The sequence below is a fragment of the Nannospalax galili genome, unplaced genomic scaffold (assembly GCF_000622305.1).
Source record: "Nannospalax galili isolate Female #2095 unplaced genomic scaffold, S.galili_v1.0 scaffold254, whole genome shotgun sequence".
Classification (NCBI taxonomy): domain Eukaryota; kingdom Metazoa; phylum Chordata; class Mammalia; order Rodentia; family Spalacidae; genus Nannospalax; species Nannospalax galili.
Genome location: NW_008333903.1, coordinates 327358 through 347857, shown reverse-complemented (window position 1 = coordinate 347857; position 20500 = coordinate 327358). Strand labels below are relative to the sequence as shown.

The following is a 20500-nucleotide window of genomic DNA, read 5'->3' as shown; positions in this document are numbered from 1 at the left end:
GTATATTTTTTTCCATCCTTTCACTTTAAGATAGTGTCTGTCCTTGAGAGTCAGATGGGTTTTGTTTCTTATTCCATCCACCTAGTCTGTGTCTTTTAACTGGGGAGTTCAGTCCGCTAATATTTAATGTTATTAATGAAATATGAGTATTGAATCCTGTCATTTTTATTTCTGTTCACCTTCGTGATGTTTCTGTACTTTTCCAGTTATACCTTCATTGAATTTCTTTCCACAACCCCTTGGGTATAGTCACTCCTTTCTTCAGCTCTTTGTATTGCTTCCAGAACTCTCTGACGTGCTGGTTTTGTGGACATGAATTCCTCCAGCCTATTTATGTCATGAAAGACTTTTCTTTCCCCTTCGAATATAATAGACATTCTGGCTGGGTAGAGTAATCTGGGTGGGCATCTGTGGTCATTTAGAAGTGGGAATGCTTTGGTCCAGACTTCTGGCTTTCATGGTTTGCACTGAAAAGTCAGCTGTAATTCTAATGGGTTTTCCTTTATATGTGACTTGTTTCTCTTTTGCAGTTTTCAGTATTGTCTCTTTGTTTTGTACGTTTAGTGTTTTTACTATGATGTGCCGTGGAGAGTTTCTGTTCTGGTCCTGTCTGTTTGGTGTTCTATATGCTTCTTGTATTTGTATGGGCATGTCTTTCTTTAATTTTGGGAAATTTTCTTCCACGATTCTGTTGAAGATCTGGTCCGTGCCATTATCTTGGGATTCTTCTCCTTCCTGTATGCCTATGATTCAAAAGTTTGGTCTTTTTATGGTGTCACACAATTCCTGCATATTCCATTCTTGCGATTTCTTATATTTTTCATAATCTTTGTCTGAGTGGACTAGTTTGTCCACTTTATCTTCCAGTCTTGGTACTCTGTTTTCCATTTCATTCATCCTATTGGTGAGGCTTTCTCCTGTCATTTCTAATTGGCTTACTGAGTGTTTCACTTCCTTCTTCATTTCAGCCTGAGTATTCTTCAATATTTCTAACTCTTTTCTGAATTCATTCAGAAGTTTATCCCTATCTTCCTTCAGTTCTTTGATTTTCTTTGTGTGTTCATTAAATTCACTGAATTCTTTTATCATGTTTATAATTGTTCTTTTGAGTTCCATGTCCTACAATTATCCTTAGGGACTTCTCTTTGTACTCCTCTAGGGGACTAATGATATTTGGTGGGGATATATTATTTTGGTTTTTCATGCTATTATTTTTTCTCTGATTTTGACATGTGAATTTCTTTTGTAGTTTCTGATTCTTGTATGAGACTTGAGCCTTCAAGTTTAGGTTTGCTTCTTTTTGTGAACTTTATGTGTCTTTGTGGTTTACTTTTTGGGCTTGATTCCTTTAAAAGCTGATTCCTCTAAGCTTCTGGTTCTCTCTTTTGATTTTATATTGGAGTGGCCAGATTGCTTTTGTCTTCAGGAGTTCCTACAGAGGCCCAAGTCAGATGAGGATCAGATGCTCTCAGGCTTTCTCCTAAGGCCTGGATCCCTCCAGCATAGATTTTGGCCTCAGGAATTTGGTGGTTGGACTGGCTTAGGAGCCAGGCCCAGGAAAGATGCTGGTCTAGGGCAGCTGGTGGCCCTGCCACCCAGAGATGCAAAGGAAGAAGGGAGTGGGAGGCAGCCCCAAGGGCCCCTGTTGACTCCACTGAGGAGCTGGGTTGGTCTTGATGCAAAGGACCAGGAAGAGGGAAGGTCAGCCCTGGCATCCAGGAAAGAGGCTGGTGGGTTGTGCAGTCCCAGGGTGGCAGAGGGAGGTGAGGGCGGGACCAGTCCCAGAGAGCCCCTGGGGACCTGAGAAGGAAGTGAGTTGGTCTGGATGTAGTGGATCAGGAAGCAGTGATGGTTCTCCAGGTGTCTGGGGTGCCAGGACAAGGAATGGGACAGGACCCAGGCTAGGAGGAGAGAGACTGGTGGGGGAGATGGGAGGGTAAGTGCGGCTGGGGGAGTCAAGTCAAACTACTTTTTTAGTGAATGGTTACTAAATGTCCCCATTTTGAGGTGACATTTCTAGTTGTAATGTGTCCCTAGGACTGGTTCCCAGCTTCAGTGAAGTTGATTTTTCTGTCCTATGCTCTGTTGGTTATGATTCCCCACCCCACAGTCTATCCAAATGCTAAGAAGGGATGGCTGGGCTAGGTCGATGACTTCTGTCTTGTTGTTTGAGACAGGGTCTTCAATACCCTATTTGTCCTGCACTCATGTTGCAGCCCAGGCTGATCTTGAACTTGTGCCTCAGCCTCACATGTGCTGGGATTGCAGATGTATGACACCGTGCCTGGCCTTGTTCTAGATGACTTAAGATTCCTTCCAAATATCTGCATATATGGTTTTTGCATATTGCGAATGATGCATATAATCCTGTTAATGTATTGATTTTAAATTATATGTACTAATTTGTACTTAGAGACACTTTTATTGGAGTATTCTCTTCAAATTTATAGAAATTAGCTTATATACCATTGTAATTATAGATTGCTTTTAAATTTGAGACACAGTCTCTAAGTATCCCTGGTTAGGATGGAACTTGATTTGTAGACCATGATGGCATCAAACTTGCAGCAATCCTGCCTCTGTCTCCAAAATGCTGGGATTACAGGCATGTGTCACCACACCCAGCTTGGATCTTTAAATTCACCAAAGAGTACCTTAAGCATTTAAAAAAAATTTATTTATTATTTTTAATGTGTATGCGTGTATTGCCTGCATGTAGGTAAGTGCACCTGTGTTGTGCAGTGCCCACGGAGGACAGAAGAGGCTGTCAGTTCCCCTGGAACTGGAGTTAAGGACAGTTGTTAGCTGCCATGTGGGTGCTGGGATTTGACCCCGGGTCTTCCGCAAGAACAGTCAGTGTTCTTGACCGCTGAGCCATCTCTCCAGTCCCCCAAAAGTCCCTTAAGCATTTTTTAAAAATCTGGAGAAATGGCTCAGTGGTTAAGATGGCTCAGCAGTTAAGAGCACTGACCGCTCTTAGAGAAGACCTGGGTTCGATTCCTTGCAACCACATGGCAGCTAACAATCTAAACTCCAGTTCCAGGAGATCTGATGCCCACTTCTGAACTCCACAGGCATCGCATGACACGGGTGCACCTATCTGCATACATGCATTATACTCATAAAATTAAAATATTTTTAAAAATCTTATTGTATATTGAGTGTTTTGTCTGCATGTATGTAAGTGAACTTTGCAATGTCAGCAGAGGTCAGAAAGAGTGCATCCTGGAACTGGAGTTATGAATGGTTGTTCGCCACCATGTGGGTGCTGGGAACTGAACTGTGTCCTTTGGAAGAGCAGCCAGTGCTCTTAACTGCTGAGCCATCTCTCCAGTCCACCTTAAGCTTTTTAATTCCCCCCTTCCAAAACATTTATTGCATCAAGTGATAGAATATTGTTAATTATTTCCTTTGCTTTATAAAATTGCACATGTTCATTATTGACCCTTTCAATTAAACAAAACACTAAAATAGCCTTTCCATTGTGAAAGTAATACTCAAAGTTATAAATATAGATAACAAAGACAGGTACCTCTTCTTTTCTCTTAGTCCCACTCTAACGAGGTAGTCATTAGTGCTGGTGTCGTAGTGTACTGTTGTAATCTCAGCACTTGGGAGACTGAGGCAGGAGGATCATGAGTTTGAGGCCTGCTTAGGCTACATATGGACAAAGAAGTAAATCATTATTGCAAGAAATTTTCTATTACACATATAATACACATACACAAATACATAGGCTTGTATGTTATAATATTTGTGATTTAGTTTTAGTATTTAACCTAGCTTGAATATCTTTCTAAATTGGAATTTATTTACTGCATTATTGTTTTGAAAAGTGGATTCTCGACAGCCCTGGTGGTACACGCCTTTAATCCCAGCACTTGGGAGGCAGTGGCAGGTGGATCTCTGTGAGTTCCAGTCCACCAGTCCAGCTGGGGCTACAGGGAGACCCTGTCTCCAAAAGACCAAAAAAAAAAAAAGGTGGATTCTCTAAGCATCTGCCTTCCCAGCTCACTAGTCCATCTCTGGTGTTGGAATGCTCTTTTTCTTTCTTAACTGCAAACTGCCTCAGTTTCTATTTTTCTTTTAAAAGTAAGATTCTGTGGATGCCATTTAAGTTAAATACATTTGTATAGATACTTTATAATTTTTGCATGTATGTCATATTCTAAAAGCAAGATTTAATGGAGGCTGGGGATGTAACTCAGTGAGGAAAACGCTTGCCTAGCATCTGGGAAGCTCTGGATTCAGTCTGTAGCATCACATAAAATCAGGCATGGTGGGTGGCAGTGGAGGCTGAAGGGGCAGAAACTCAAACACAGGTAGTGTTCAGGCAAGCCTGGACTCCAGTGAGACCCTGGCTCAGATTTTTTTTTGATGAATTTTATGTTTTAACAATGAAACTGACAATTGATATTTATATTAAATAGTTCAGTAGTCCCATTAGAGAGAAGGTAAGTGAGAAACAGAATAGGTAGAATTTTAGGTGCTTCTGAGAAGTGAAATAGTTTATTACTTGACCTACCATGGTCTATATTGTTCTCTCATAATAGATTTATGGGGCTGGAGAGTTGGCTCAGTGGTTAAGAGCACTGGCTGCTCTTTCAGAGGACCAGGGTTCAGTTCCCAGCATGCACAGGGTGGCTAACAGCTATCTGTAACTCCAGTTCCAGGGGATCCAATCCCCTTGTCTGGCTTCCATGGGCATTGCATGTGCATATGCAGGCAAAACACTCATAAAATATAAATAAATAATATATAACTCATTCCATGTAGAAAATATATATAAAAACTTCATAGTTAAATGGAATTCCTTGTGAAATAAAACAGAAGAGTGGGGTCACTCTTAAGGATTATTAATCACTAAATGAATTTAGGTTATTAATAAGAGTGCCCAATATTATGGCCTAGTAAGAATGTTTGCCCACATCATAGACTAAGAAGCCATTTAGCTATGCTTTGTGGCACACACCTTTAATGCCAGCACTTAGGAGGCAGAGGTAGGTAGATCTCTGAGTTCAAGGTCATCTGGTCTACATAGCTCCAGCCAGCCAGGGCTAAACAGTGAGACCCTGTCTCAATAAAAGAAAGAAAAGAGAAATGTAGATGATCTTATTATTTGGAAAGTGATTAAAACAAATAGAAGATAACTAAAGACCTGAGAAAGTGAGGTCCACTTCAGAAGCACTTGGGAGTTTGTTGTGAGGGGTTGGGGAGGCTTGGCCAGTACAGGAAACTTGATAGAAGGGAGCAGCTGGTTCTCGTTGGTGCATAATAGAATAGTGCTCTTAAACTCTTTGTACTGCCAAATATTTTGAGAGTCTTGCATAGGGTTGACTGCAAATCACCATGAAGGATAAAATGAAGATTCAGCATTTAATCTTGAAGGTAGCACACGTTTACCACACAAATATTTGAAGAGGACTGTACTTCATTCTGGCTGTTTTCTCTGACTAGCCCTAACAATTCCAGATTCCAACTCCAGAACCAAAGTTGAAGAACTAATGTATCATTTTATTCAGTCTGCTTCCTTGGCCATGGTAGTTCATGAATAACTAACTAACTAACTAACTAACTAACTAACTAAATAAATAAATAATAAACACATTTATATATATATGGATATATTATTTGTGTATGGGTGTCTGCCTGCATGATTATATGTGCACCAAATGCATGTCTGGTGCCTTCAGAGGCCAGAGGAGGGCATTGGATCTTCTGGAACTGGAGTTATGGTTGTGAGCCACCATGTGGGGTCCTCTGCAAGAGTAGCCAGTGCTCTTAACTAACTTGTAGCTTTCTCTTAGCTCAGTAGCTGTCTTTCCGGCCCTGAGATAGTAATTTAGTGTTACAGCTCCTACTGCTCTGTTACAAAAATGCCAAATATCAACAGAAAAGGTACAGATGTCCTAGCTTTAGATTTTATTTCATAGAGGATAGTCCTGCATCACTTCCCATTTCTCCTATAACTGCTATATTTTCTTAGTGACAGTCAAGGCTCTTTCTGCTAGAATATTTACTTTTAGGTTATAATTAAATTTGTGTCATTATATCAACTCCAAGACTTAAGGAAGAATTATACTATCTTTGCAAAAATGGAGAAGATCCCCTATGTAGCGTCAGAGTATTTCCCCCACCTCCCCACTGGCTCTCTGTGTATTGGGGGCTGGAGCTGTCAACTATGACCTGGGGCTCATAGGTGGGGCTACGCTAACCAGCCAGCATCAAGTCCCAGGGAATCTTTGTCTGCCTCTTTTTTTTTGGTCTTTTTGAGACGGTGTCTCCCTATAGCCCCAAGCTGGCTTGGAACTCCCTGTGTAGACCAGGCTGGCCTGGATCTCATAAAGATCTGCCTACTGCTGCTTCCCCAGTGCTGGGATTTAAAGGTCTGTGCCACCATGTCTGGCAAAAGTGTCATTTGTTTTTTGAGACAGGGTCTCTCCGTAGCCCCAGCTGGCCTGGAACTTACCTTGTAGACCAGGCTGGCCTCAAACTCAGAGATCCACCTGCCTCTGCCTACCCAGTGCTGGGACTAAAGACCCAGCTAACTGCCTGTCTCTTGCTTGCTCCCTACAGTTACTAAGCTGTCTTCTCAGCCCCTTTTTGTTTCTTTTAAATGACTTTGTATTATAGTTTTGACCTTGAAAACATACCTATTTCCAGTTCTTTTCCTTTTTATGTCTTGGCTTTTCAATTTCAGAGTTGTCTTGTGTGGCCCCTTATGAACATGACACAAACTAAAATCTACAATGTTACCTTGGAAATTGCAAATATATATAGCATTTGCATTCTCAGATTGGGAGATGGAAGAGTATTATAAGTTGTGTTTTTTTTTTTTAACTGTGTTGATGTCAATTATAAAGGAGTCTGCTGTTGAACCTAATTCTATCATATTTACTTTCATTCTGTTTATTACTGTATGATTTGGGGGGTTTCAAGTTGGAACTGACTTATGTACTCAAACTTTAGATTGTTTACGATGATTATTATAGAGTTCTATTCTTTTTCCCGAGTTCTAACCTCTATTTCTTCATTTAAGAATTGAATGTCCCAACCTATATATCTTTATAATCTTGCTTTAGATTTTTATTTCCTTCTTGAATTTATAAGTTTGCTGTCTAAATAGCTGGAGATGTATCTCAGTGGTAGAGTGATTGCTTTAGCATGTGCAGGGCTCTTGAGTTTGATCCACAACACTGAAAAAAAGACTGCTTAATTTATATGACTGTTGGAGAAATTGAAGGGGATAATTGGCTGGGTGTGGTGGTGCACAACTTTAATCCTAGCTAACGCCAGAGGCAGAGGCAGGTGGATCTCTGTGAGATCAAGGCCAGCCTGGTCTACATAGCAAGTTCCAGGCCAGCTGGGGCTATAAGAAGACCCTGTCTCAAAAAGACAGAAAAAAAAAAGTGGGGGGCGGTTTCATATAAAACCGTTTTATTTTGCATGGAATACATATCTTGAGTTACTTAATAAACTAAGGATACTACTGACCCTAAAGTCATCTCAATATGTGAACACAGCTGCAAGATCAATGTATAAGCATGGCCAGGGTGTGAAATGTGACCTTCGGTCTTCATCTGTCGCTGCTGGTTACAGTGTCATTAGCTTTACATCTCTCCCTCCCTCCCTTCCTCCCTTCCTTCGGAAAGCTGGGGCTATGGCTCTACATCTTTCTATTCTTTGACTTTTTACTGCTAAAACAGATCACCTGTTTGTAATTTGTGTGCTCCAGGCTGTCCCATCCATATGATAGAACATGATCTAGAACAAAGGGGTCATATTTTGAATTTACCAATGCAATTATTAATGTAATAACATTAACATTTCCTTTGTAATTATTTCAAAGGTATAGAAGTTTTATTTCTGTTATATTACTGAGCTTCCTGAACGGCCACCACCTGACTTGTCTTCCATATGTCCTGTTTAGGCTAGAGCAGAATTGCAGTTATTAAGGGTAAACTCGTACTCTTGTGTTTACTTACCTAATGCTTCTATTATGACAATGAAATATGCTGAGCAGATGACTCCAGGGCCAGGAGTTGTGACACTGGCTAAAGGTTCAGATGGGAATTTGGGGGTATGTGGGTGTTTTGTTTTGAGACATGGTCTCACACTGTAGCCCAGAATGACCTAGAACTCACGCAGGCTGCCCTCAAACTCATGGCATTCCTCCTGTAATGCTGGGATCTGAGTGTGAGCCACGATGCCTGCTTCCAGATGGCATTTCAACTGGTCTGGACTTTATTGAATTCTGTTATCTCCTCAAAGAATGTGCTGTCCCTGGTTTGGCCATCTTCTACTTTGACAGCATTGACCAACAAAGCTCAGACATTGATAGTTGCTACACTGACATGTCACTGACTTCTGAAACTCTGGATGTGTAGACCGTGAGGCACTTTTTAAACCTGCTCAACATGATCCTTTAGTGGGGTTTTGTTATTCAGCCCACTAAATCTACAGTGTAATTTGGAGCCTTTATTGTATTTTCCAGGAATAACAGAACTTTTGAAACATCTGAATATAAAACCTATTATTAAAAATTGCATTTATGTTATCACTGTGTTGTAACCATTTAATGATAGGCTGGCTGTTTAGCCTTCATAAAACCCTGTGATACTCATATTCTTATTCCCATTTTGCAGATCTGAGGAAGCTAAGGCAGAGAAGTTTGCCCAGGGTCAAGCACAGTGGGAAACTGGTCTATAGTCATTCAGACAGCCTGGCCTGATAAGTCTCACTCTTGATCACCTCATCTTACCCCTGTATTTTAGCAGATACATGATCAGTGTACTTTAATCCTAAGAACTGCTTCTTCATGAACTACTGGTTTTCATTTGCACTTTTGTCTCTTAGACACTGAATCTCTGATGTCACCTAGGGAAGAAAACTGGAATTCATGGCAATTTTTTCCAATCCACCCAACCTCTTGGTTCTAAAGGTGAGATAGCCTGCAGTTTCTTGGTTTCAGTGAAAAAGGCACTAGGATTTAGAGTCAACCTGAACTTAATCCTGATGTCCATCCATTAAAAAAAACAAAAAACTGCCATGATCCTTTCAAATGTTAAACACCAGATTTTGTGCTTGGTGCTGAGAATAAAGATTTCCTTTTCTCATGGAATTTGGCCAAGTGAGGGAAAACTTAACAATAAATACATCAGATAGTAATGCCAAGAATATAAGAAAGAGAGCAGGAGAAGCATTATTTTATATCCTGGCACCCAGGAAGCTGAGGTAGGAAGAGTAGGAGTTCAAAGCCAGCTTGGGCTACTTAGTCCCTATTCAAAACACAACAAAAACAGTTGGGGCTGGAGAGATGGCTCAGCAGTTAAGAGCATTGACTGCTCTTGCAGAGCACCCAGGTTTGAGTCCCAGCACCCACATGAAGGCTAACAACGCCTTCTCACCTCCGTGGGCATTGCACAACATGGGTGCACATGCAGGCAATACGCTCATATACATAAAAAATAAGTTACTAAAAAAAAAATTGAAGGCCACGGCAAAATCAATCATATAAATAGATGTCATCGCTTGTATTTTCTTCTTTATTAACTTGGGCCAACTGCAGCAAGTATTGATGGGGACAGCCCCATGGGCAAGATTACATTCCTTAGGCATGGGCATGTGGTCCTGGTGGGAGGAAAAGGGGGGACTTTATAGGAGAATTCGTTTAGTTATTAAAGATGTATAGCTGAAGGTTCCCAGCTTTCCGTTTCAAAAGGCCGCAGCGGGCTACAAACTCGCTTTCCAAGGGTCAGCTTGAAGAATGCTTGCTGGTCCCTGGGGTTTTGCTGCGTTAGTAGCCTACGATTCCCAGCATGCTGCTGGGCGTGGGGCCTGTGGGTAGACTCCATTTCCCAGCCTGCTGTGGGCCTCGCCAGGACGTACTGGCGCCTATAAGAGGCAGAGCGCTGCGGCCGGAGCCTATTGTTAGCCGGAGCCGGGGCGGTTCTGGGAGCTTGAAGAATGCTTGCTGGTCCCTGGGGTTTTGCTGCGTTAGTAGCCTACGATTCCCAGCATGCTGCTGGGCGTGGGGCCTGTGGGTAGACTCCATTTCCCAGCCTGCTGTGGGCCTCGCCAGGACGTACTGGCGCCTATAAGAGGCAGAGCGCTGCGGCCGGAGCCTATTGTTAGCCGGAGCCGGGGCGGTTCTGGGCTTCTGCTGCCCAGGCTTCCCGAGTGCCGGAGCCGCCCGCGCCCCCCCCTACCTCCCCGCCGCTGCCTGCCTGCCCGCCGGCCTCCTACAGCCCTGCCGCCCTGGGAGCTCCGCGACCGTCGCCGCGCGCCGGACGACTCGCTCGCTCTCCCTTCCACCCGGGCTGGGGAGGCGGCGGCGGCGGCGGCGGCGGGGGCGGCGGAGACCGTCACTGGAGGAGGCAGCTGCGGCGGGGCCGGTAATGGGCCTGGGGTGCGGGGCGGAGGGTGCCACCTCGTCCTTCCTCGGGGTCGGCCCTCGGGCTCCGGTGGAGGAGTGCTCCAGCCTGAGCCGCGTACTGAGGGCAGAGCTGTGGGAGCAGCCGGGAGCGGCCGGGGGGTGGGGAGCCGGCACCGCTGGGAAGCCGCGGGTCGGGAAGAGGCGTGGGAGCGAGGGGCGCCGAGGACACGGGCCCGGCTGCGGGGGAGCGCGAGGCGACGGATGGGCTGCCGCGAAGCCGGCCGGACTGCCGACGAGGGCTTAGTTCAGAACGGAGTGGGGAATGATGCAGGATGGAGGGAAGTGGAGGAAGGGGAGGGGGAATGGGGAAAAAATGTGGGAGGAGTGGTAGGGAATTTGCGAGTAGCGGCCAGGAAGGGATGTGGAAGGCTGTGGGGCGACTGCGGGCAAGAATGAGCGGGAATGCTAGCAGGAACCGAGTGGGCTGCGAGCCGAAGGACTCATCTGTGGCGTGGACTGGGCATGCCCCCTCAGCTCCGGGTCCGGTGTCTCCCATTTTTTTTGGCGTTGTGTGTGAAAATGAAAGCATCACTCGCCCTGGGCTAGCTTGATCTTTTTCTCAGGCCCAGACACGCAGCCGCCAGCCACCCATTTCTTTTAGTGCTATGATCTTGATTCATCCTTTCAGAAGGGTTTAGAGTGGCAGTGGGACACACAAGCCGTTCTTCAGCATGAGGTTAAAAGTTATCCCCGAGAGACAGCACTGTTGCCCTGTCCTGCAGTTTTCAGTTCATGATAGATCCTTAGTCCTTTCAGATTTCCCATTTCTTTACTGGTTTTAAATCTTGCATATTTCCAAAGCCAGGGTGTTTATACGTGCCAGAGTTATAAATGACAGTATCATTTAGGGGAGCAGCATCATGTTCCAGGTCTCCCACAAAGATCTTGTGTCCTCCGTAGGGTGGCCGCTTCCATGTGGAAAGCCAAATTCTAACCTAGTGTTAGTAAATGGAGGGGGGGGACAGGGGATTAGAAGGGGCTTTAAATACCTAACTTAAATAGGTTTTCACTTGAGTACCTTAAATACATTATTCATTCATGAGCCAGGTGATCACAAGGACATGGAATTCATAGGATTTGAGAATCACCATAGTTTCTTGTAAAAGGGAAACCAGGTAGCAGCATCTTAACGAAGTTTATCATATCCCATAAAGCAAGCCTTCTTGCTTCGAACCCAGCCACATCTGGTAACCCTGACAGTCTTATAGGAGATTTTGGTTCCTTGACTTTTAGCAGAAGATTGGGTTCCAGTTGAATGAAAAGGCTTACTCCTGTGAGATGTACCTTGTTTTGGGATTTTGGACTCATTTAAGAAAGAGGCTTATGTTACCTAAACTTTGCAAATATGCTGCTTCCACAGTGTTTTTTCCTGAGCCACCCACCTCTCTTGCTAGTCTTATATATGTTGGGGTTTGGGGTTTGTTTTGGTGGTTTTGAGTCCTTATGAGCCTGAAGAAAGCTTAGACCTAGTGCTGTTCAGCTAGGAACAGTTGAAGGGTTGTAAGGTAATCAGAGCATGTCAACTGACTTCTCATTTCACTACCATTTAAAAGCTGTTACAGAAGGATGTATTATTTGCCCAAAGGAATTGTTGGACACTGTCATTTTGACAGTTACCTGTTGGTACTGACCTGCATTTCTTGTCTCAGTGGGGTTATTTCTGTACAGGTATTTGTGCTTTGAGTATAACTTTGTATTTTGGGAAGGAGTGGGGGATTGAGACAGGGTTTCATGTACCCTTGATTGGTTGTAGGCTTGCTATGTAGCCAAGGATGACCTTGAACTCCTGATCCTCCTGCATCTAAGGGTTGGAATTATGGGCATATTATGTAAGGCTTACAGAGTATCCCTTGAACATAGACATTGATCTTCACCCAATAATTAAGAGAATAGTTGAAGGTGGGAATGGCTTTGGTTTGAAAGGAGAGTAGTTTGGCAAATTAGAAAATATGAATCTGTTCTAGTAAGTACTCTTGCAAAGGATGAGTTCTTCAGGGCGATACAGAAATTGAGAATAGATGGGAAGTTTACTTATGAGAATATATATATATGTTTTTTTGAGACAGCCCAAGCACTGGGATTAAAGGTGTATGCTACCATGCAGTTTATGAACATATTTAACAAGTCACTTTCATACTAGAGTTGGACAAGGAGCACTAAATTAAAATGTAAACTTTTATTGGTGACCAAGGCATGATAGAATTAAAATTTCTTTTTCTTTTTTTTTTTTGGTCTTTTTGAGGCAGGGTCTCCCTGTAGCCCCAGCTGGCCTGGAACTTGCTATGTAGACCAGGCTGGCCTTGAACTCACAGAGATCCCCCCGCTTCTGCCTCCTGAGTGGACCACCACACCCGGCTAGGATTTTTAGAATTTAAGTAATAGCTGCACTTGATGACACAGGCCTGTAATCCCAACACTTGGGAAGCTGAAGTAAGAGGATTGCTGTGAGTTCCAGAGCCTTTCTCAAGAATGGAGCTGGGGCATAGTGGTGCATGCCTATAATTCTAGTGTTGAAGATTGAGACAGGAAGATTGCTGAGAGTTCAAGGTCAGCCTGAACTACATAGCTAAATTTAAAAAAAAAAAAAAAAAATTGGCTGGAGAGATGTATCAGCAGTTAAGAGCACTTGCTGCTTTTCTATAGGACTCATGTTTGGTTCCTAGCATAAACATGGCAACTTAACAGCCATCTTTTCCAGTTCCAGGGGGTCAGAGGCCCTCTTCTGTCCTCCACAGATAGTGCATGATATAGGTGCACTTACATGTAGGCAAAACACTTATACACATAAAATAAAATGGTACTTTTACGGACAGCCATGCTAACATCCAGGGTAGGGTGAAGAGAGCTAAAACAGTAGAGTCTCAAGAATTTTCCAGAGTACAGTCCATGAAATGGTTTTGTTTTGTGGTGCTGGTAATTGATGCCACGGCCTTAGTAAGCATGGTAGGGAAGACTGTAGTACTGAGTCACATCTCCAACCCTTGCACGGTAGATAGTATAGGTCAGTGTACACATTATTTACACATACTTCTGATTATTCTTGGCAGCTTAAGGAAATTATGTTTCCGTTTGTTTATGAGTGTTCCCCCTTCTTTCCTGCCTACCTCTGTCATTGCTCAGAAACCATCCCAGAAGTAAAAATGAGAAGACCTGGGCCAAAAGGAGATGGGAACTAGCATCTAGCAACCCCTGCCATGCTCAAGAGTGCAGAGTAACCTGGATGAATTGATACTCTGAGGGCAGCTGGGTTAAGACAGGGAAGAATTTTAGTAATAAAATTTGGGGCCAGCTCAATGTGAGACTTTAAAAGAGAAATGTTCAAAGAAAATCCACACTTCGGGGAAATCACACACCAGGAAGGAGCAGAGTGCATGTTTGCTTCCAATCACAATCCGGTGGCTTCCAGGCCATGAGGAAAAGCCACTTTTCTAGATCGGTTAAAACCCAAGGGGGCATTGCTGGGCATGGTGGCACATACCTTTAATCCCAGCACTTGAGGTAGAGACAGGCAGATTCTGGGAGTTCAAAGCCAGCCTGGTCTATATAGTGAGTTCCAGGCCAAGTAGGGCTACGGGGAGACCCTGTTGCAAGGACCGAAAAAAAAAAAAAAAAAAATCCAGTAAACCAAAGGGGCACTTAAACTTTTTCCAGAAAAGCAGGTTTTCTGCTCAGTATTAATTTTTCATGTAGTTCATAAGGTATTTATTAAGTGTGTGTGGTGGGGGGAGACATGTAAATTCAGTAGATGACTTTTTTTTTCCCTATAGTATCCACACTAATACTCAATGAAAACAGTGTCCCCTGCCAGGCCCTTGTACCCAAAATGCAATGAAATGAGACTTGTTAGCTGAAAGGTATCCTTATACCCACCTAAAATCTTAACCCATAAAAAGTTCTTCTGTGTCTTCATTCTTGTCATGTCCTAAGAAGGTGGCCGACCTCTGGTCAGCAGCCTGAAGAACACAGCTGACACTTTGGGTTCACTTTTAATCTGTAACATGTACTTGGTTTTATTTTTCTTTCTGACAAATTCACTTGAGGAATGTGCTGGTTTGAGACCCATGGTACCTGAGGTTCTTCAGTTCATCTTGTAACTTGAATGCACAATTTTGATGTGATCTCAGTAGGTTAGGAAATCTCTAAAGCACTTAATAGGTGTGGTTGTCTTTGTAGAGCTGATTTAAATTGATTCTGAAAGATGTCCAGAAAACCCAGTCTGAGGCAGATATCTCTTGCCACCACAGTATGTTCTAGGTAGTATGTTCTGCAGTAATGCAGCCCCAACGTTCTGGACAGTGTTATTCCTGCTGAATAATTAGTAACTAGTGAGATCATAGTCTGGGAGATTGTGTACTACTGAGACAGAGCAGAGGGGCGTCATACCTCATCCCACGTGGCTTGGCCCTCACAGCACCTTTCTGAACTGATTACTGTCCTTTTAGAACCTAAGTCCAGAGACGGAGAAGGAGAAAGTCTTGTGCCTGAGAAGTGAGCTCTGACTCCTTGGTGCTGTGACAGTGGGTTGGAAATAGTGCCTGCCTTGTTGATGGAACCCAAATAAACTGTCACTTCTTTTGCTTTTTGTTTTCCCTTGCTGGTTTCTTTTCAGAGGGCAGAGATTGTAAAGCTATATTTTCTTCTTTGCACAGAGGAGGATAGACCAGTATGAGATTGAGAGAGAGAGAGAGAGAGAGAGAGAGAGAGAGAGAGAGAGAGAGAGAGAGTGTGTGTGTTTATGTTTATGGTGCTGGGGAATCAAATCCAGGGCCGCACCTGTGCTAGGCAAGCACTGTGCCACTGTGCTCTACTCACAACCCCACTTTGTGGGCTGTTCTGAAACCAGTACAGATTCTGATCTTGGTTCCTTTCTTTAGTACTAAATTTGCCCTTTTGGGGATCCTGCTGAGATACTTTACACTTGTGAAGATCTGGGTCAAGGGTTTTCCTGATTGCCAGTGTCCTTCAAAATTGAGAGCCTGGAACAGAATTTCCCAAAGTGTGTTCCAGGGATTATCTACCTCCTAACATAACTTGGAGACAGTGGGTTCTCTGCTTAGTCAGGTTTATGAAACGCTGTTGTGTTTTCTCTCAGCCTTTACCGTGCTCAATAGTATATTAAAAACCTCCAAGAGGTTCTGCCATAAGCAGTTTTCTAAACTATTTTAGCACAGCAGTCCTATTTCCATTCAAAAGGCTATTAATGTCCATGGAACTAGTGTACTTAAGAGGTGCACTTGGGGAAATGACAGAGTATATTAGCACTTGCATAAATAATTGGGTCTGGCTTTGGTTTAGGCCAAGCCTAATGCTGCCTTTGATCTCTAGTCTCTCCCACTGGTCCCTTGGCATGTTCTCCTGTGTGATCAAGAAGAGCAGGGAGTGTTACCCTGGGCCAAATGCTTCCTAAGTCCAACTGGGCTAGAACCTGAGGCCTTTCCTCTGTTGGGAAGGTGCTGCTACTAACTCATCTCATTATTCTAAGAATGACTGAGGCGGGAGGGACAGAAAGGAAGCAAAAGTAAGAGACTATTAAGTAGCTGGTCTGCATAGTGGATTTCAGGCAGCTGGGGCTACAGAGAGACAGAGGGAGAATGAACATGAATACATGAATATATGTATAAATGTGTGGATACTGGCCAGAGTCACAGAGAACCACCTGGTCTTAAGGAAGCAGCTTTGCTTGTTTCCAGTTAGAGTGTAGACTTGAGCAGGATCTGTCTTAGGACAGCAGTGCTGACTCTTTTTTCCCCTGGGCAGAATCCTAATGCTTTGGGCTAACTGGTGGTGAGCTGGGGCTTTGGGGCCATTGTGGTTGGCTCCCCGAGGAAACTTCTTGAAGCCAATGGATGCATTCATGGGCTCTGGGCTCAAGAGGAAATTTGATGATGTGGATGTGGGCTCATCAGTTTCCAACTCTGACGATGAGATCTCCAGCAGTGACAGTGCTGACAGCTGTGACAGCCTCAACCCACCCACAACTGCCAGCTTCACACGTGAGTGCTCTGCTCCCTGCCTGCCCACATCCGTGTTCTCTAAGCAGAGAGCGCTGCATAGCTTGGCTCTATCCTTGGGGATTTCCCTTTTTTATAACGTGTCCTTGTTTTTTTGAAGACCTCGTTGCTTCTGCAGCATCAGCTGGTCTGATTTCTTCTGGCTAATCTTACTGTGTGTGATTTGTGGTGCCCAGAACAAGTGGAATTTGACAGGAAGGAGATGCTTAGGATTCTGTTTTTACCTCGGGGACTTCCCTAGAGTTTCAGGAAATTGTAGCTGGAGCAGGACTAAATAAATGTCTATGACTTGGACAACTGGGGTGCCTCCAGTTTTCTTCATTCCTAGGTCTCAAGTTCTTGCAAAGAACTTCTAATAGTGTAAATGAAGGGTTATTCTTGGGCTAAATCTGTCCACTAGTTTTCGTAAAGTTTTTTTTTGGAACATAGTCATACCCATTGTCTATGACTGCTTTCATGCAATAGTAGCAGACGTGACTGGTTGTAACAGTGACTTCAGGCCTTGAAGAACCTAAAATATTTTTATCAGGCCCTTTAGGAGGCTGGCCACCCCTGCTGTGAATGAACACTACTAGCCAGTGTAATTTTCTTTGTGGTAGAAATGTTCCATATTTGCTTAGTCCAATGGTAGCTACTGAGGAGCTAAACTTTTTAAAATTTAATTAGCTTAAACCACCATATGTGGTAATTTTCGCTTCTCCTGAAGAGAACACCTAGCACTCCTCAGTTGTTGTCTAAAAATAGATTTTTGTGGCCATCCATTTAGGTGAAGTCAGTCCAGAGGCAGTAGGATGAGCCAGCTGAGGTTCAAGGCTCTGTCCAGTTGTGCATTAATGACTTGAAACTATTAGAAAGGCCTTTAGGTACCAGGAGCACATTTGGAAAAGAAGAGTTCAGAGCCTAGATGAATGAGGGCTTTGAGTAGGCTGTCTCTGAATTAAGACCCATCTGTGCTTCCTTCTCAGCCACATCCATCCTAAAGCGGCAGAAGCAGCTACGAAGGAAGAATGTCCGCTTCGACCAGGTGACTGTATACTACTTTGCCCGGCGCCAGGGTTTTACTAGTGTGCCCAGCCAGGGTGGGAGCTCTCTGGGTATGGCCCAGCGCCATAACTCTGTACGCAGCTACACACTTTGTGAGTTTGCACAAGAGCAAGAAGTGAACCATCGAGAGATCCTTCGTGAGCACCTGAAGGAAGAGAAACTACATGCCAAGAAAATGAAGGTGCCTGTGGGGCAGGGGGTCTGGTGCTTCCTGTATGCTGAAACGGTGGGGACCCCACTAGGTTTCTTACTGACTCTTGACCTGGGCAAGCAGAGGTTCCCTGTCTTGGAAATGAGAGGTCTCAGATTTAGACTCAGGTCGTAGTCTGAGCCTCCCTTCTTGTCATCTCTGGTACGATTCTCAGCCAAAGATGGCAAAACCCTTTCCCACACTTCCCCCTCCTCACTTCCTATCCCAATAGGGATTTTTTTTTTTTTTAATATGGTTTAAAATGTGAATACCTGCTACCCTTGAAACTCAAGAAAGGACAAATGCAGATTTCTTGTCAAATGATTGTCCTTGCAGGTTTTAGGTCTCACGCTCTGAAAGTGTCCTGCTGTTTCTGTGGTTCCATCATCACTCCAGAGTATAGTCTCCTTGATGCAGACAAGTGCAGATGCCTGAACACTATGCCTATCCCAGCTTTGATTAGAAAGAGAAAGGGGCTGAGAGAACACCCATCCTAGACACCATGTGCTATTAGCACTGTTTGGTATTCCACAGCCAGTTTCCGTAAATCCTCAGTGAAAGCACTTGTCCAGGATGTGTGAAGCCCTGGAGTCCACCCTACCATAGAAAACAAAACAAACAAAACCAGACCAGAATATTCCCCTAGATCTGCTCTGGGCCCAAAGTGGGAGGTGAATGCTGTATTTCTGAGACTGGCTGGGTGGCCGAGTTGGAGAGCTGATGGTAGAGTAGGCTGACTGGATCTCACTTGTTCCTTTTCTGAGAACTCCCAGCCTGTTTCTGAAGCCTTACACCTGTTACTCTAACTACAGTGACATTCAGCCCTCCCATTCTTCTGAGGAATTCTATCACTGACCCTGCCACCTTTCTGTTGCTGTAGCAACAGCTGGGCAAATAAACACTGTTCTCAGTTGCAGTGAAGGCATTCTGCCCTTTCCCTAGAAGAAAAGGCTCCCCTCTATCAACTTGAGGAATGTCTGTCGAAAGAGGATTTGGTCTGTGCCTCTCCTTGTAGGGATTCTGTGGACTAAGTCAGGCAAACCCAAGGTGAGTTAGAGGATTCCTGCTTATTAGCAGGGTACTTACTGAGCACCAGTAGTGCTGGCAGAGGGTGTGAAAAGAAAACCCTGGCCTTTCCTCTCCAGGAACGTTTGCTGTCTTTAGCACTCCATAGGGAAGACAGTCAGTGCATCTCTCTGCCATTTAATACTTGTTTTCTTTTAGAGCTGTTCCAGTCACTGTTAAGACCTCTGTAGCTTTAATTACATACAATTTTTCTAATATTTTAATTTTACTTTGTATTTTATTGTTTTATCCAAATGGAGTTTATTATCATGAATATTATAAATTAGGTGTTTGGTCTTACGTAGCCCAGGCTGGCCTCAGACTTGCTGTGGAGCAGAAGATAGCTTTGAGCTTTTGATCCTCCTGCCTCTTTGCCTCCCAAGTACTGGCGTTTGGGGTTATAGGCATGAGCCACCACACCTGACCTTAATTTTTCTTTCCCAAAGTCTATCCAGGTGTCCCAATACCATTTAATGACCAGAAAACTCACTGATTTGAAATGCTCCGTCTGTCAAGACAAAATTTCTTTTATTTGCATTGCTTCTCTAATCTCCCCTTTGAGACAGTAGCAGGAGAGAGGGTGCTTGGGGTGAGACCAATTCTAGTGACACAGATAGGAGCAATCCTAAAATCCACAGAAAGGAACCTGGCAGTTGCCTGCCTTAGTACAGAGGTAATAGGCTGTAGAACCCCCAGAAGCTCCACTTAGCCAGTTGTCCCACAAACAACAAGGTGCGGGGCTTTCTCCTCATGTTGAGCAGAGGGATTGCATCACCTCTCTCAGGAGTTGTTCCTTTCCCTGCACTACTCTGGTTGTCTGATGAAATAAACCAAAGACTCTAGTCACTCAGCTTTCAGCCTGCTAGCAGTTCTAGAGCCCTAGGGACTGAGGCCTCATTTTCTTTACTTAGATTCTCCAGTGAGTATGCAAAACTCTTTCAGCCACGAATGTCACTAGCCTTTCCTTCCACAGAGATTCCTTCCTTTGCTTTCTGTCTATCTCAATGCAGAAAACCCAGATTCCTGCCCATAGATTTAGCACCCTTACCTTACGAGTTTCTTTGAAGTCAAATAAACAAGGATTAAAAGAACACATTTTTTTCTAGACCCTGGGCTTTCTTTGATAGCTGCTAATTTGCTGCCTGCCTCCTCCCTCCACAACAATAAACTGCATCTCTTCTGAATACATAAATAAGTTCCACTATGGGATTCTGGTTCATTGACAAGATCTAGGAAGCTGGTACTACACTGTAATGTACCCCTTTTCTCTGAAGGCAGTTATGGATTCTCCGCGGTACAAGTTGAGGGTGTTTTACAAGGTTATCAGAATAGCTTAGGAACATCCAGCTGGTGACACACCTTCGGTTACAAAGCAGGTGGACCAAAGTTAAGAGAACATGAGCAGAATGTGTGCGGAAATGTTATTGACTAGGAGGGAAGATGAGACAGGTTTAAAAACATTTCCTTAGGATCTTGCTCTATTGCTCAGGCCCCTAGCTTCAGCTTCCTGAGCAGCTGGAATTACAGCTGTGTGTTGCTAGACCTGGCTGAGACTGGTTTTTGAAGAACTTGAACCCAGAAAGGTGATATCCCAGGTGTTGACAGGGTGATGCTAGAGCCACAAGCTCCTACCTTCCTGTTCCACTTAGTGTCCTGTCCTGTGCTGTCTAGGGTAGTCATAACTAATCATCTTGGCTTTTTTTTTTTTTTTTTTCCCCGGCTTTTTGGTCAGGGGCTCCCCTTGTCCCCCCTTGT

The 20500-nt window shown here is 44.0% G+C and overlaps 1 protein-coding gene across 1 annotated transcript in view; it reads left to right on the top strand.

Annotated features, from left to right (window-relative positions):
- The first annotated feature begins 10185 nt into the window (after positions 1-10185).
- The window catches only part of Csrnp2 (cysteine and serine rich nuclear protein 2), a 16236-nt gene continuing 5921 nt past the window's right edge, over positions 10186-20500 (top strand). The window contains exons 1-3 of the mRNA XM_008828903.3: positions 10186-10394; positions 16193-16428; positions 17412-17671. Of these exons, the coding sequence (XP_008827125.1) occupies positions 16278-16428; positions 17412-17671 (411 nt within the window). The 5' untranslated portion in view covers positions 10186-10394; positions 16193-16277. The remainder of the gene's footprint in view (positions 10395-16192; positions 16429-17411; positions 17672-20500) is intronic.